Raw genomic sequence first — 15,026 nt, forward strand, 5'->3', positions numbered from 1 at the left:
TGTTGAATGCTTCCCCCAGGAGCCTAGGAGAGGCCCTAGCCCAGAATGGGAACTTCAAGAATGTTTCATGAATGAACAAGTACATCACAGGCATTTACAAGTGGCTTTTTGACTTATGTTTCATTGCCATAACTACATAGACAAAATAAAATGTAGTGCTGAAATACAAACCATGATATTCCCGGATCCTGTTAAGCAGGTCATTTCTCCCACAGGGGAAAATAAAATAACTTGAAATCACTAGAGTTTAGAGTTTTTGTAATAATTTGTTGCATGTTTAATAATACCCTAGTAACATTCTATAGTGGAAATTTCCTTTTTGGGTCTTTCATACAAATATATGTGTGTTTTGTTTTTTAAATTCACTCAAACATTCAATATTTGGATTCCTCTTTAATTGAAAAGGAGCCAGAAAATGGCAAAATTAAACTTCAGCCAGTACCTCTGCAAAGGGATTCCAGTTCACCTCCAGATTTCACTTACTTTCATTTATTCCTTGACAGGTGAAATGAGATTGTGATTAATAATAATGTCATCTATCTTATCAAACTAGGAACAACCAACAGCGAATCAGCAAAAACAACTGTGATGTCAACAGCTCCTTCATTGACAACAGTTAAAGGTGAAGGTGAGTGATTTGTATTGCTAGCGTTTAAAAGCCTGCATATAATTCACAAACCATAATAGTCATTCTTTTAAAGTAAACAATTTGGTGTTTTTTGTATATGCATAAGACTGTGTGACCATCACCGTTATCTAACTCCAGATACTTTCATCTCCTCAGAAGGAGACCCTGTATTCCTGTTCATTCCACATCCCATTCCCTCAGCCTCTGGTAACTAGGACCTTACTGCCTTTGTATGTGTACGCCTATTCTGGACCTTTAATTTAAATTGACTCATACATCATTTGACCTTTCGGTCTGGCTTCCTTAACTTAACATAATCTTCTCAGTTTCATCCATGTTGTAGTATGTATCTGTAGTTCATTATTTTTTGTGACTGAATAATATTTCACCATGTGAATATAATACATTTTCCATATTTTCTAGTTGATGAGTATTTGAATTTCCTACTTAGGATTATAAATAAATACACATTGTAATTTCTCTCAGGGACACTGCTTGGACTGGGATTGCTGTGTCATATGAGAACTTTCTGTTTAACATTTTGATGAACTGATTTCCAGAACAGCTATTCATTCCTACCAGCAAAAAGATACTGGCACACAGCACTTGTTTTTTGTCCGTGTTTTTCTTTTTCTTTTTTTTTTTTTTTTTTGACAGGCAGAGTGGACAGTGAGAGAGAGAGACAGAGAGAAAGGTCTTCCTTTTGCCGTTGGTTCACCCTCCAATGGCCGCCGTGGTATACGCGCTCCTGCCGGCGCACCGCGCTGATCCGAAGGCAGGAGCCAGGTGCTTCTCCTGGTCTCCCATGGGGTGCAGGACCCAAGGACTTGGGCCATCCTCCACTGCACTCCCTGGCCACAGCAGAGAGCTGGCCTGGAAGAGGGGCAACCGGGACAGGATCGGTGCCCCGACCGGGACTAGAACCCGGTATGTCGGTGCCGCAAGGCGGAGGATTAGCCTAGTGAGCCGCAGCGCCGGCCTCATTGTTTTCATTCTAGTGGATGTGAAGGTGTACCTCATCATGGGTTTGATTTACATTTTTGCTAACCACTAACGATGCTGAACATATTTTATGTGCCTACTAGCCAATTACATATCTTCTTTGGAGAAATGCTTGTTCAAATCCTTTGCACACTTAAAACAATGGATTGTCTTTTTCATATAGAATTGTAGGAATTACATATTAGACAATAGATCTTTATCACAGATAATTTGCAAATGTTTTCTCCTTTTCTGTAGTTTCTTGATAGTCCTTTTTTCATCCTTTGAAGGATGAAAAGCTATAATTTTCATGGAGCACAATTTATCAATCCTTTCTTTTGTCACTTGTGCATTAGATATCAAATCTCAGAAACCTCTTCCCAATTTAAGGTCACAAAGATTTTCATCAGTGTTTTAGGAGTTTTATAGGAGAGTAAAGTTTTAGTTCTTAAACTTAAGTCTTCAATTTTTGTGTATGGTGTAATGTAGATAGCCAACTGTATTCTGCCACATGTAGATATCCATTTGTCCTAACACCAGTTATTGAAAAAAAATGATTGCTTCCCCATTTTGTCATCTTCATATCCTTTGGTCAAAATCAGTTGGGCATAAACATGAGAGGGTTTTGGTGTTTTTTGTTTGTTTGTTTTTTGGATTCTCAAATCTACTCCACTAATCTAGTCCCGGTCAGGACGCCGGATTCTATCCTGGTTGCTCCTCTTCCAGTCCAGCTCTCTGCTGTGGCCCGGGAGTGCAGTGGAGGATGGCCCCAGTCCTTTGGCCCTGCACTTGCATGGGAGACCAGGAGGGAGAACTTGGCTCCTGGCTTCGGATTGGTGCAGTGTGCCAGCCATGGCAGCCATTTGGTGGGTGAACCAACGGAAAAGGAAGACCTTTCTGTCTCTCTCTCACTGTGCACTCTGCCTGTCAAAAAAAAAAAAATCAACTTGCAAATTTCTGCAGAAAGCTAGCTGTGATTTTAAAGCATAGAATCTCTATATCAACAAGGGAGTATTGCCGTCTTAACAGTGTTAAATTTTCCAATCTAGGAGCACAGGATGTCTTTCCATTTCTCTGTGTCTTTAATTTATTTTGATGACATTTAAAGTTTCCAGTGTGTAAGAATTGAACTTCTTTTGTTTAATTGATCTCTAATGTTTTTTCACTTTGATACTTTTGTAACTGGAATTATTTTTAATTTCAGGTTAAGAGTGTTCATTGCTACTGTATAGAGACACAAGCTACTTTCTTGTATTGGTACTTTTTTTTTCAGTTTGTTGAACTTATTTACTGTTTTTACTTTAAGTATTATTTGGAATTTTCTATATGCAAGGTCATGTCATCTGCAAATCATTTTACTTCTCATTTCCAGTTTGAGTGTCTTTATTCTACCCCCTAATTGCCCTATCTAGAACTTCCAGTGCAGTGTTGATTAGAAGTGGTGAGAGGGTATACTCTTGTTCTTCATTATTAGAGACTCACCATTAAGTATGATGCTAGATTTGAGATTTCCATAGATAAACTTTATTAGCATGAAGAAGTTATATTCTATTATTAGTTTATAAATGTCTCCATTTCTTCTTTTTTTAACTTTTATTTAATGCATATAAATTTCCAAAGTACAGCTTATAGATTACAATGGCTTTCCCCCCCATAACTTCCCTCCCACCGACAACCCTCCCCTTTCCCGCTCCCTCTCCCCTTCCATTCACATCAAGATTCATTTTCAATTCTCTTTATATACAGAAGATCAGTTTAGTATATATTAAGTAAAGATTTCAACAGTTTGCACCCACATAGAAACACAACGTAAAAAATACTGTTTGAGTACTAGTTATAGCGTTAAATAACAATGTACAGCACATTAAGGACAGAGATCCTACATGAGGAGTAAGTGCACAGTGACTCCTGTTGTTGACTTAACAAATTGACATCTCGTTTATGGCATCAGTAAGCACCCTAGGCTCTTGTCATGAGTTGCCAAAGCTATGGAAGCCTTTTGAGTTCACCAACTCTTTTTTTTTTTTTAATATAGCATAATAGACCAATATAGCAATTTTAATAATAGCTTTTAAAATCTTTAACTCTTTTTGTAGATTGCCAATTGATTTGAATTGCTTTTTCTTTTTAGTAACCTCAGTTAACCATACTTTCTCTCAGTTGGTACTGTTAATACATTATTGGCTTCATCTGTTTACAGAGCCATCCCAAAGTACTGAATACAATAAAAGTGGCTGGAAAAAGTCCATAGGAACCTATAGGAGGACAGCTAAACACAGAACCAACAACGCTTTAGTTTTATGAGCAGCAGATCATATATAACTTTGGATGACAAAAGACTTTAAGTCGCCATGTTTAAAATTATAAACTCATCAACCAACAAGAGGCACTTGCTTACTTCACAGTATTTTTGAAAGCACCTGTAGGATTTTACAAGTATTTAACCCTTTAAGCCTCTGGGGCTTTCTCATTAAGATAACTATCATGTCTAGTAACACAAGATCATTAGACTTTTTAATTCTCAAACATTTGTATTAATAGCATTTTCCATTATAGAAACTTAAAGTCTGGTACCACATCACATCTTGACAGTCCTTCTAATATACTCCAAATAGACTGATTAGTTGGTGTCTCTATAAGATGAGAGACATAGGTCCTTCGATTTTTTCAGCTGGGCCCAAACTGGAAAAACCAAAGTCCAGGATTTACTGGAAATTTTAGAGACCAGATTGTTTGAAACTTTGATTTTTTGAATGCCTGTCAAGAATGCCAAGAAGGCTCAAAATCCAAAATATCTGGTTGAAATAAGATTTCTTAAAATCATGACATAACATAGACCAAATTTGATCATTGTTACAAGGTGATTATTCAAATTTTTGAAAAAAGCACATATTTAAATAACCCATAGCTCTTAATAAAAATTCAGCTGTTTTTGAACGAGTTCACCAACTCTTATCATATTTAGACAAGGTCATAGTCAAAGTGGAAGTTCTCTCCTCCCTTCAGAGAAAGGTACCTCCTTCTTTGATGAACTGTTCTTTCCACTGGGATCTCACTCGCGGAGATCTTTCATTCAGGTCATTTTTTTTTCCAGAGTGTGTTGGCTTTCCATGCCTGAAATACTCTCATGGGCTTCTCAGCTCGATCCAAATGCCTTAAGGGTTGATTCTGAGGCCAGAGTGCTGTTTAGGACATCCACCATTCTATGAAACTGCTTTGTATCACACTTCCCATGTTGGATCTTTCTCTCCCTTTTTTGTTCTATCAGTTAGGATTTTCAGACACTAATCTTGTTTATGTGATCCCTTTGATTCTTAGTCCTATCATTATGATCAATTGTGAACTGAAATTGATCAAATGGACTAGTGAAATGGCATTGGTACATGCAACCTTGATGGGATTGAATTGGAATCCCTGGTATGTTTCTAACTCTACCATTTGGGGCAAGTCAGCTTGAGCATGTCCCAAATTGTACATCTCTTCCCTTTCTTATTCCCACTCTTATATTTAACAGGGATCACTTTTCAGCTAAGTTTCAACACTTAAGAATAACTGTGTATTGATTACAGAATTAAACCAATAGTATTAAGTAGAACAGACAAAAAAATACTAAGAAGGATAACTTATTAAGTTTTTCATCAACAGTCAGGACAAGGGCTGATCAAGTCACCATTTCTAATAGTGTCCATTTCACTTTAACAGGTTTCCTCTTTGGTGCTTTGTTAGTTGTCACTGATCAGGGAGAACATATGATATTTGTCACTTTGGGACTGGCTTATTTCACTCAGCATGATGTTTTCCAGATTCCTCCATTTTGTTGCAAATGACCAGATTTCATTGTTTTTTACTGCTGCATAGTATTCTATAGAGCACATGTCCCATAATTTCTTTATCCAGTCTACTGTTGACGGGCATTTAGGTTGATTCCAGGTTTTAGCTATTGTGAAAGAGCAGCAATAAATATTAAGGTGCAGACAGCTTTTTTTGTTTTCTAATTTAATTTCCTTTGGGTAAATTAAAAGGAGTGGTATGGCTGGGTTGAATGGTACGGTTATATTCAGGTTTCTGAGGAATCTCCAGACTGACTTCCATAGTGACTTAACCAGTTTGCGTTCCCACCAACCATGGGTTAGTGTCCCTTTTTCCCCACATCCACGTCAGCATCTGTTGGTGGATTTCTGAATGTGAGCCATTCTCACTGGGGTGAGGTGAAACCTCATTGTGGTTTTGATTTGCATTTCCCTGATTGCTAGTGATCTTGAACATTTTTTCATGTGTCTGTTGGCCATTTGGATTTTCTCTTTTGAAAAATGTCTATTGAGGTCCTTGGCCCATCTCTTAAGTGGATTGTTTGTTTTGTTGTTGTGGAGTTTCTTGATCTCTTTGTAGATTCTCGTTATTAACCCTTTATCTGTAGCATAGTTTGCAAATATTTTTTCCCATTCTGTCGGTTGCCTATTCACTCTCCTGACAGTTTCTTTTGCAGTACAGAAACTTCTCAATTTGATGCAATCCCAATAGTTAATTTTGGCTTTGACTGCCTGTGCCTCCAGTGTCTTTTCCAGGAAGTCTTTACTGGTGCCAATATCTTGCAGGGTTTCTCCAATGCTCTCTAATAATTTGATGGTATCGGGTCATAGATTTAGGTCTTTAATCTATGTTTAGTGGATTTTTGTGTAAGGTGTAATGTAGGGGTCTTGCTTCATGCTTCTGCACGTGGAAATCCAGTTTTCCCAGCACCATTTATTGAATAGACTGTCCTTGTTCCAGAAATTGGTTTTAGATCCTTGATCAAATATAAGTTGGCTGTAGATGTTTGGATTGATTTCTGGTGTTTCTATTCTGTTCCATTGGTCTATCCATCTGTTTCTCTACCAGTACCATGCTGTTTTGAATACAACTTCCCTGTAGTATGTCCTGAAATCTGGTATTGTGATGCCTCCAGCTTTGTTTTTGTTGTACAAAATTGCTTTAGCTATTCGAGTTCTCTTGTGTCTCCATATAAAATTCAGCATAATGTTTTTCTAGATCTGAGAAGAATGTCTTTGGTATCTTGATTGGTATCGCATTGAATCTGTAAATTACTTTTGGGAGAATGGACATTTTGATGATGTTGATTCTTCCAATCCATGAGCATGGAAGATTTTTCCATTTTTTGGTGTCCTCTTCTATTTCTTTCTTTAAGGTTTTGTAATACTCATCGTAGAGATATTTAACATGCTTGGTTAAGTTTATTCCAAGGTATTTGATTGTTTTTGTAGCTATTGTGAATGGGATTGATCTTAGAAGTTCTTCCTCAGCCATGGCATTGCCTGTGTATACAAAGGCTGTTGACTTTTGTGCATTGATTTTATATCCTGCTACTTTGCCAAACTCTTCTATGAGTTCCAATAATCTCTTAGTAGAGTTCTTTGGATCCCCTAAATAAAGAAACATGTCGTCTGCAAAGAGGGATAGTTTGACTTCTTCCTTCCCAATTTGTATCCCTTTAATTTCTTTTTCTTGCCTGATGGCTCTGGCTAAAACTTCCAGAACTATGTTGAATAGCAGTGGTGGTAGTGGGCATCCCTGTCTGGTACCAGATCTCAGTGGAAATGCTTCCAACTTTTCCCCATTCAATAGGATGCTGGCCGTGGGTTTTTCATAAATTGCTTTGATTATATTGAGGAATGTTCCTTCTATACCCAGTTTGCTTAGGGTTTTCATCATGAAAGGGTGTTGTATTTTATTGAATGCTTACTCTGCATCTATTGAAATAATTATATGGTTTTTCTTCTGCAGTTTGTTAATGTGGTGATTGATTGATTTGGGAACATTGAACCATCCCTGATTACCAGGGATAAATCCCACTTGGTCTGGGTGGATGATTTTTCTGATGTGTTGTTGTATTTTATTGGCGAGAATTTTATTGAGGATTTTTGCATCTATGTTCATCAGGGATATTGGTCTGTAATTCTCTTTCAATGCTATATCTTTCTCTGACTTAGGAATTAAGGTGATGCTGGCTTCATAGAAAGAATTTGGGAGGATTCCATCCTTTTCGATTGTTCTTAATAGTTTGAGAAGAAATGGAGTTAGTTCTTCTTTAAATGTCTGGTAGAAGTCAGCAGTGAATCCATCTCGTCCTGGGCTTTTCTTTGTTGGGAAGGCCTTTATTACTGTTTCAATTTCTGTCTCAGTTATGGGTATATTTAGGTTTTCTATGTGTTCATTGTTCAATTTAGGTAGGTTGCATGTGTCCAGGAATCTATCCATTTCTGATAGATTTCCCTGTTTGCTGGCATACAAGTCCTTGTAGTAATTTCTGATGATTCTTTTTATTTCTGTAGTGTCTGTTCTTACATTTCCTTTTTCATCTCTGATTTTATTGATGTGGGTCTTTTCTTTTTTTAGTTAGTTGAGCCAATGGTGTGTCAATTTTATTCATTTTTTCAAAAAACCAGCTCTTCACGTGGCTGGTTTTTTGTAATTTTTTTTATTCAATCCTGTTGATTTCTTCTCTTATTTTAATTATTTCTCTTCTCCTACTAGACTTGAATCTGGTTTGCTGTAGTTTTTCTAGATCCTTGAGATGTGTTGAAAGCTTATTTATTTGGTGCCTTTCCAATTTCTTGATGTAGGCACCTATTGCTATAAACTTTCCTTTCAACACTGCTTTTGCTGTATCCCATAAGTTTTGATATGTTGTGTTGTTATCCTCATTTGCTTCCAGAAAGTTTTTGATTTCTCTTTTGATTCTTCTATGACACAGTGTTTATTCAGGAGCGTATTGTTCAGTCTCCATGTGTTTGCATACTCTCTAGGGATTCCTGAGTTGCTAATTTCTACCTTCATTCTGCTGTGGTCTGAGAAGCTGCATCGTATGATTCTAATTCTTTTAAATTTGCTGAGACTTGCTTTGTGGCCTAGTATGTGGTCAGTCCTAGAGTAGGTTCCATGCACTTCTGAGAAGAATGTAAAATCTTTAGATGTAGGATTGAAAGTTTTGTAGATATCTGTTAGATCCATTTGGGCAATAGTGTTGGTTAAATCTGCTGTTTCCTTGTTGATCTTCTGTCCGGATGATCTGTCTATTTCTGAGAGTGGAGTATTGAAGTCCCCCAGTACTATTGTATTGGAATCTAAGTCTCCCTGTAAGTCCCTTAACATGTCTTTTTAATAAACCGGTGCCCTGTAATTAGGTGCATATACATTTATAATAGTTACATCTTCCTGTTGATTTGAACCCTTAATCATTATATAGTGTCCCTTTTTGTCTCTCTTAACAGTTTTTGTGTTAAAGTTTATTTTGTCTGATATTAATATGGCTACACATACTTTTTTTTGTTTCTGTTGGCATGAAATATCTTTTTCCAACCTTTCACTTTCAGTCTGCATGCATCTTTGTTGGAAAGATGTGTTTCTTGCAGGCAGTAAATAGATGGGTTTTGTTCCTTAATCCATTCAGCCAGTCTGTGCCTTTTAACTGGAGAGTTCAGGCCATTAGCGTTCAATGTGATTATTGATAAGTAGTAACTTTGCCCTGCCATTTTCCCAAAGATATTTTCTAGTATATGCTTTGAGCTTCCTATGATCTTTTACTAGTAGATTTTCTTCCTTTACCTTCTTTCATATTGATGGCCATGTTTCTGTATTTCTGTGTGTAACACATCTTTAAGCATCTTTTGCAGGGCTGGATGAGTGGCGACAAATTCTTTCAATTTCTGTTTGCTGTGAAAGGTCTTTATTTCACCTTCATTCACAAATGAGAGCTTTGCAGGATATAATCTGGGTCTTAGTACCTGGGCTATATCTCGCCATTCCCTCCTAGCTCATAGGGTTTCTGATGAGAAGTCAGCTGTGAGTCTAATTGGAGATCCTCTGAGAGTAATCTGACATTTCTCTCTTGCACATTTTAGGATCTTTTCTTTATGTTTCACTGTGGTGAGTTTAATTGCAACGTGTCATGGTGAGGATCTCTTTTGGTCATGTTTATTAGGGGTTCTATAAGCTTCCTGTACTAAGATGCCTCTGTCCTTCTCCAAACCTGGGAAATTTTCTGCTAGTATCTCACTGAAAATGCCTTCTAATCCTTTCTTCCTCTCCATGCCTTCAGGAACTCCTAGAACCCGAATGTTGGGTTTTTAGTAGTATCCTGTAGATTCCTGACAATATTTTTTAGATTTCTAATTTCCTCTTCTTTTCTTTGGTTTGACTGTATACTTTCCTGTTCTCTGTCTTCTAAGTCTGATAGTCTCTCTTCTGCTTCACCCATTCTGTTTTTAAGGCTCTCTAATGTGTTTGTCATTTGATCTATTGAATTCTTCATTTCATTATGATTTCTTGTCACTATCACACTTTCATGTTCTACTAGTTGTTTTATTTCATTTTGATTCCTCCTTAATATTTCATTTTCACACAACAGATTTTCTATCTTGTCCAGTAAGGATTTCTGTAGTTCAAGAATTTGTTTTTGAGAACTTCTTAATGTTATTATCAATTTTTTGAGATCCGCTTCTTGCATTTCTTCTATCTCATCATCTTCATAATCTTGAATTGGGGTGTCTTTTTCATTTGGGAGCATCATAGTGTCTTCCTTGTTCTTGTTACCTCAGTTTCTACATTTGTTGTTTGGCATATTGGAGATATTCTTTGGTTTCTTCGCTGTGGTGTTTTTTCTCGTAATACTATGACTCTAGATTATGTGGACTGTCTGCTTTAATGGATCCTCAGAGGCTGTGATGGGTGTGGCCAGAGAGCTTTTTTGGTTCTTCAGGGTTAAGGGTGTGCCAAAGGTGACTCATCCAGGTTGTTCTCTCTTGCTCTCTCTCTCTCTCTCTCTCTTTTTTTTTTTTTTTTTGACTCAGAAGGGAAGTAATTCCGCACAGCTGAGTGGAATTGAGGGTAGTTGATGTATGAAATCTGGCCCCTGTGGGTATTCGTCTGCTCTACCCCAGGGACTACATAAAGGGTTTATGCAGCCCTCAGTGTGGTTCAAATTTCTCTGCAGTCTCTCACCTGGTTTCCAAGGTTACCAAGTTTGTGTACTTGGTGAATTCTCTCACCCCCCCCCCTCAGATTTTCACAATCTCAGTTTGTTAGCTCCACACTTTCACTAGGTCCTAACCTCCTATTATTTCTCCCCACCAGAGTCAGGTTTTTCTGCTTGGCTGATGGCGGGCGCCACTTTATGTATGTCCAAAATGGCACCTGCTCTTTGTCTTGCTTGGCTTTTTAAGTAGAGTGGAGAGAGAGGCTAGTGTCTGTGCCGGTTCCCTTTATTTATTCGTTTTTTTTTTTTCTCTCCTCCAGTCAGCCTGGTGAACTTTCCCCAGTGGGGCTTCAAGCCTCTTTCCCTCTAGGCTCTTTCTGCCTTTCCCCCGCCAATGTCTCGGGTTACTGAGGTTTTTGTCTCACCTCCCCTTCCAGCGCTGGTGCGCAGACTCTGTGGCTGGTCTTCCACGCCGTGGGAGTCCTTGTTCTCTCCAAAGGTCCTCCGTGTCACATCCACTAGATCCAGAAGAGTTTCCTCTGCAATTTTTTCCCGAGCCTTTTCCTGAGACTACAATAACTCCACTTTTATTGAACTATCTTTTCCCGGATTATCAGTGAACGCCCTCACTATTTCATTTCTTCTTATCATGCAAGGGTACTGTATTTTTAAAAAATTCATTTATCAATACTCAGATACTGAGATTATTATGTGTTTTTCATCTTTATTTTATTAATATGGCATCTGATATTGGCCTCTATATGTTCCACCACTCTTGAATTCCTGGTATAAATCCAACTCAGTTATTGTATAGAAACCTTTTTATATGATGCTAGATTTGATTTGTGTTTTTAATTTAAGACTTTTGTGCCTACATTCATAACATACAAAGGTTTCTAATTTTTTGTTATGCTTTTGGCTGTTTGGGGTGTTAGGTAATGTTAGCCTCATAGAGTGAACTGGGGAGTTTTCTCCTACTTTTTTGGAGTAGCTTTGAAGATTTGTAGAAATTGCTCATTAAATTAGTATTGGCAGCAAAGCAGTCTTCTCCTGGGATTTCTTTGTGGAAAATGTCTTGTTCTGTTTTGTTTCTAACTAACTCAGACTCTTTACTCTCTATAGATCTTCCAGATGTTATATTTCTTCTTACTTCCATTTTGGTAGTTGGTGATTTTCTGGAAATTTATGCTTGTCAAACCACTAAGAGATACTTGCCTCTCAACTGTTAGAGTGGCTATTATCAAAAAGTCCAGTGGTACCGCATTACAGGTATTCTGTAGTATATGTTTAGTAAATGATAAGAATATGAAAAAAGGGAACTGTTAATAGGCGTGTAGATTGGTGTGGTCATTACAGAAAAGAGTTTGGAAGTCCTTAAAGAAATAAAAAAACAGAACCATTGTATAACTCCACAATCCATTTTTTGAGTATATACCAAAAGGAAATGAAATCATCAGTTCATAAAGATACCTACACACCCAGGTTCATTGCAGCATTAGACACAATAGTCAAGACACTAAAACAACCTATCTATAAATAGATGGATAAAGAGAGTGAAGTTTTAAAAAAAAGAACATGGAAAATGGCATTAAAGAATAAGTTTATTTTGGTGCTAAAATTTTGTAATCTGTGCAAATTTTTTCCATATTATGCATTTTCATAAACTTGTGGTTCATGAACATGGGCTATCTTGTTTTTTGTGATTCCTTCAATCTACACAAATTCTTTATAGCTTTCAGTGTACAGATATTTCACCTCCTTGATTTATTTCTAAGTAGCTTAAGAGCATCTTTATATGTAAGCTAAATATTGTTCCACAGTACTAGTATTCAACAGTATATGTTTTTTATAAATGATAATTTTGTCAAAAAGCCACCTACTCTTTGTTCTGTTTCTTAGCAGAAAATGGCCACATGCTGTTGCTACTGGCATCAGATAAACAGCACTGTACTTCCAACCATATAAATCCAAAAGAATAAAGCTATTAATCTCCCTCTCTGTAAAATTAAAATTCATAAATCCTTCCTTTCAAGTCAATCTGCTGCAATTGTACATTACATTTCTAATACAATTCATGTTTCTTTTATTTCTCCTAATAAATTTAATTCTCCAAAATGTACTAAATGAATCTATCATTAAAAATTTCAATATAATCACAAAGCAGCACCCCATGCTTCTGCTCAACAGTAGGCAACGGTTGTCATATAAAGATATCATTGTGGTCAAAGTTGTGATTCTCTTATTAAGTAATGTTTTTCTGGCAAAATTATGTTTGCCAAACTGAATACATATGGTATTACCTAGTCTTACAAGACAAGTCATACCTGTAGACCAAACCAGTTATCTGGGAGAAGGTGACCAGACAGGAAATCTGAAAGACAACCAAGTATTTAAGTTTAAAAACCTACTTTAAGACCGATTTTCTTTTTCTCTGAGCTGTCAGTAATTCAGCGGTAGTCCAGAATCTGCTAGGTGTGAACCCAAACTGCGTTTGGGAAAATTTTCTCAGAAAGATGCTAACACAGCTAGGATTCACATATATTATTATATCTGAGTTACATATTTTCCTCACTTAAGATAGGATTTAAGCATGTATGTATACTAGTAAAATTTGAAGTTCTATGGCTGTGGCAGCATCAGCATCACATTTTTCATTCTATTTATTTGGGGTCAACCATGTATGTTTAAAAATATTAATTTATATATAAAAGGCTTTAAGCTTCCCTCCATTGCCTAGTTGATGCAGTGCAATGGACAGCCTGTCCTGAATTGAGTGTGGCTCTAACTCCACTCTCATTTTATTTTTTATTTTTATTTATTTATTTATTTATTTATTTATTTTTAACTTTTATTTAATGAATATAAATTTCCAAAGTACAGCTTATGGATTACAATGGCTTCTCCCCCCATAATTTCCCTCCCACCCGTAACCCTCCCCTTTCCCGCTCCCTCTCCCCTTCTGTTCACATCAAGATTCATTTTCAATTCTCTTTATATACAGAAGATCAGTTTAGTATATATTAAGTAAAGATTTCAACAGTTTGCCCCCACATAGCAACACAAAGTGAAAAAATACTGTTGGAGTACTAGTAATAGCATTAAATAACAGTGTACAGCACATTAAAGACAGAGATCCTGCATGATATTTTTTAAAAATTAATTGATTTTCTATGCAATTTCCAATTAAACACCAGGTTGTTTTTTTTTTCATTTTCAATTATCTTTATATACAGAAGATCGATTCAGTATATACTAAGTAAAGATTTCATCAGTTTGCACCCACACAGAAACACAAAGTATAAAAATACTGTTTTAGTACTAGTTATAGCATCACTTCACATTAGACAACACATTAAGGACAGATCCCACATGAGATATAAGTACACAGTGACTCCTGTTGTTGAGTTAACAATTTGACACTCTTGTTTATGGCATCAGTAATCTCCCTAGGCTCTAGTCATGAGTTGCCAAGGCTATGGAAGCCTTTAGGGTTCGCCGACTTTGATCTTATTCTGACAGGGTCATAGTCAAAGTGGAAGTTCTCTCCTCCCTTCAGAGAAAGGTACCTCCTTCTTTGATGGCCCCGTTCTTTCCACTGGGATCTCACTAGTAGAGATCTTTCATTTAGGTCTTCTTTTTTTTTTTTTTTTTCCAGGGTGTCTTGGCTTTCCATGCCTACAATACTCTCATGGGCTCTTCAGCCAGATCTGGATGCCTTAAGGGCTGATTCTGAGGCCAGAGTGCTATTTAGGACATTTGAAATTCTATGAGTCTGCTGTGTATCCCACTTCCCATGTTGGATAGTTCTCTCCCTTTATACTCTCATTTTAGAAGCATATTGCACACTGGTGCCGTGGCTCAACAGGCTAATCCTCCGCCTAGTGGCACTGGCACACCGGGTTCTAGTCCCAATCGGGGCACCGGATTCTGTCCTGGTTGCCCCTCTTCCAGGCCAGCTCTCTCCTATGGCCCAAGTGCTTGGGCCCTGCACCCCATGGGAGACCAGGAGAAGCACCTGGCTCCTGGCTTCGGATCAGCGCGGTACGCCGGCCACAGCACACCGACTGCGGTGGCCATTGGAGGGTGTACCAATGGCAAAGGAAGACCTTTCTCTCTGTCTCTCTCACTGTCCACTCTGCCTGTCAAAAAAAAGAAGAAGAAGAAGAAGAAGCATATTGCACACTAATGGGCTATTCTCCAAGCAAAATCCTTGGTATTATTTTACCAACTATTTCTTCTTTGTATTTTTTCAATATGGCAGCCAACCATCTTTCTTAACTGCATATTTCTGCCACCAAGACTATTGAGTCTGGTTTATATCAACAAAATTTTTAGGCCATGAAGATAGCATTTTATACTTTCCAATTTCAGCTCAGCTTCAAAGATTTCTGAAGAACTCCTGACATTTCCCATGTATATGTTGGAGTCCCAGTGGGAAGCAATTGC

At 37.4% G+C, this 15,026-nt stretch overlaps 1 protein-coding gene across 1 annotated transcript in view; it reads left to right on the forward strand.

Annotated features, from left to right (window-relative positions):
* Positions 1 to 15,026, forward strand: part of EMCN (endomucin) — a 118,354-nt gene that overhangs the window by 54,356 nt on the left and 48,972 nt on the right. Inside the window, exon 3 of the mRNA XM_062199135.1 lies at positions 554 to 628. Within this exon, the coding sequence (XP_062055119.1) occupies positions 554 to 628 (75 nt within the window). The remainder of the gene's footprint in view (positions 1 to 553; positions 629 to 15,026) is intronic.

The sequence above is a fragment of the Lepus europaeus genome, chromosome 8 (genome assembly GCF_033115175.1).
Source record: "Lepus europaeus isolate LE1 chromosome 8, mLepTim1.pri, whole genome shotgun sequence".
NCBI lineage: Eukaryota > Metazoa > Chordata > Mammalia > Lagomorpha > Leporidae > Lepus > Lepus europaeus.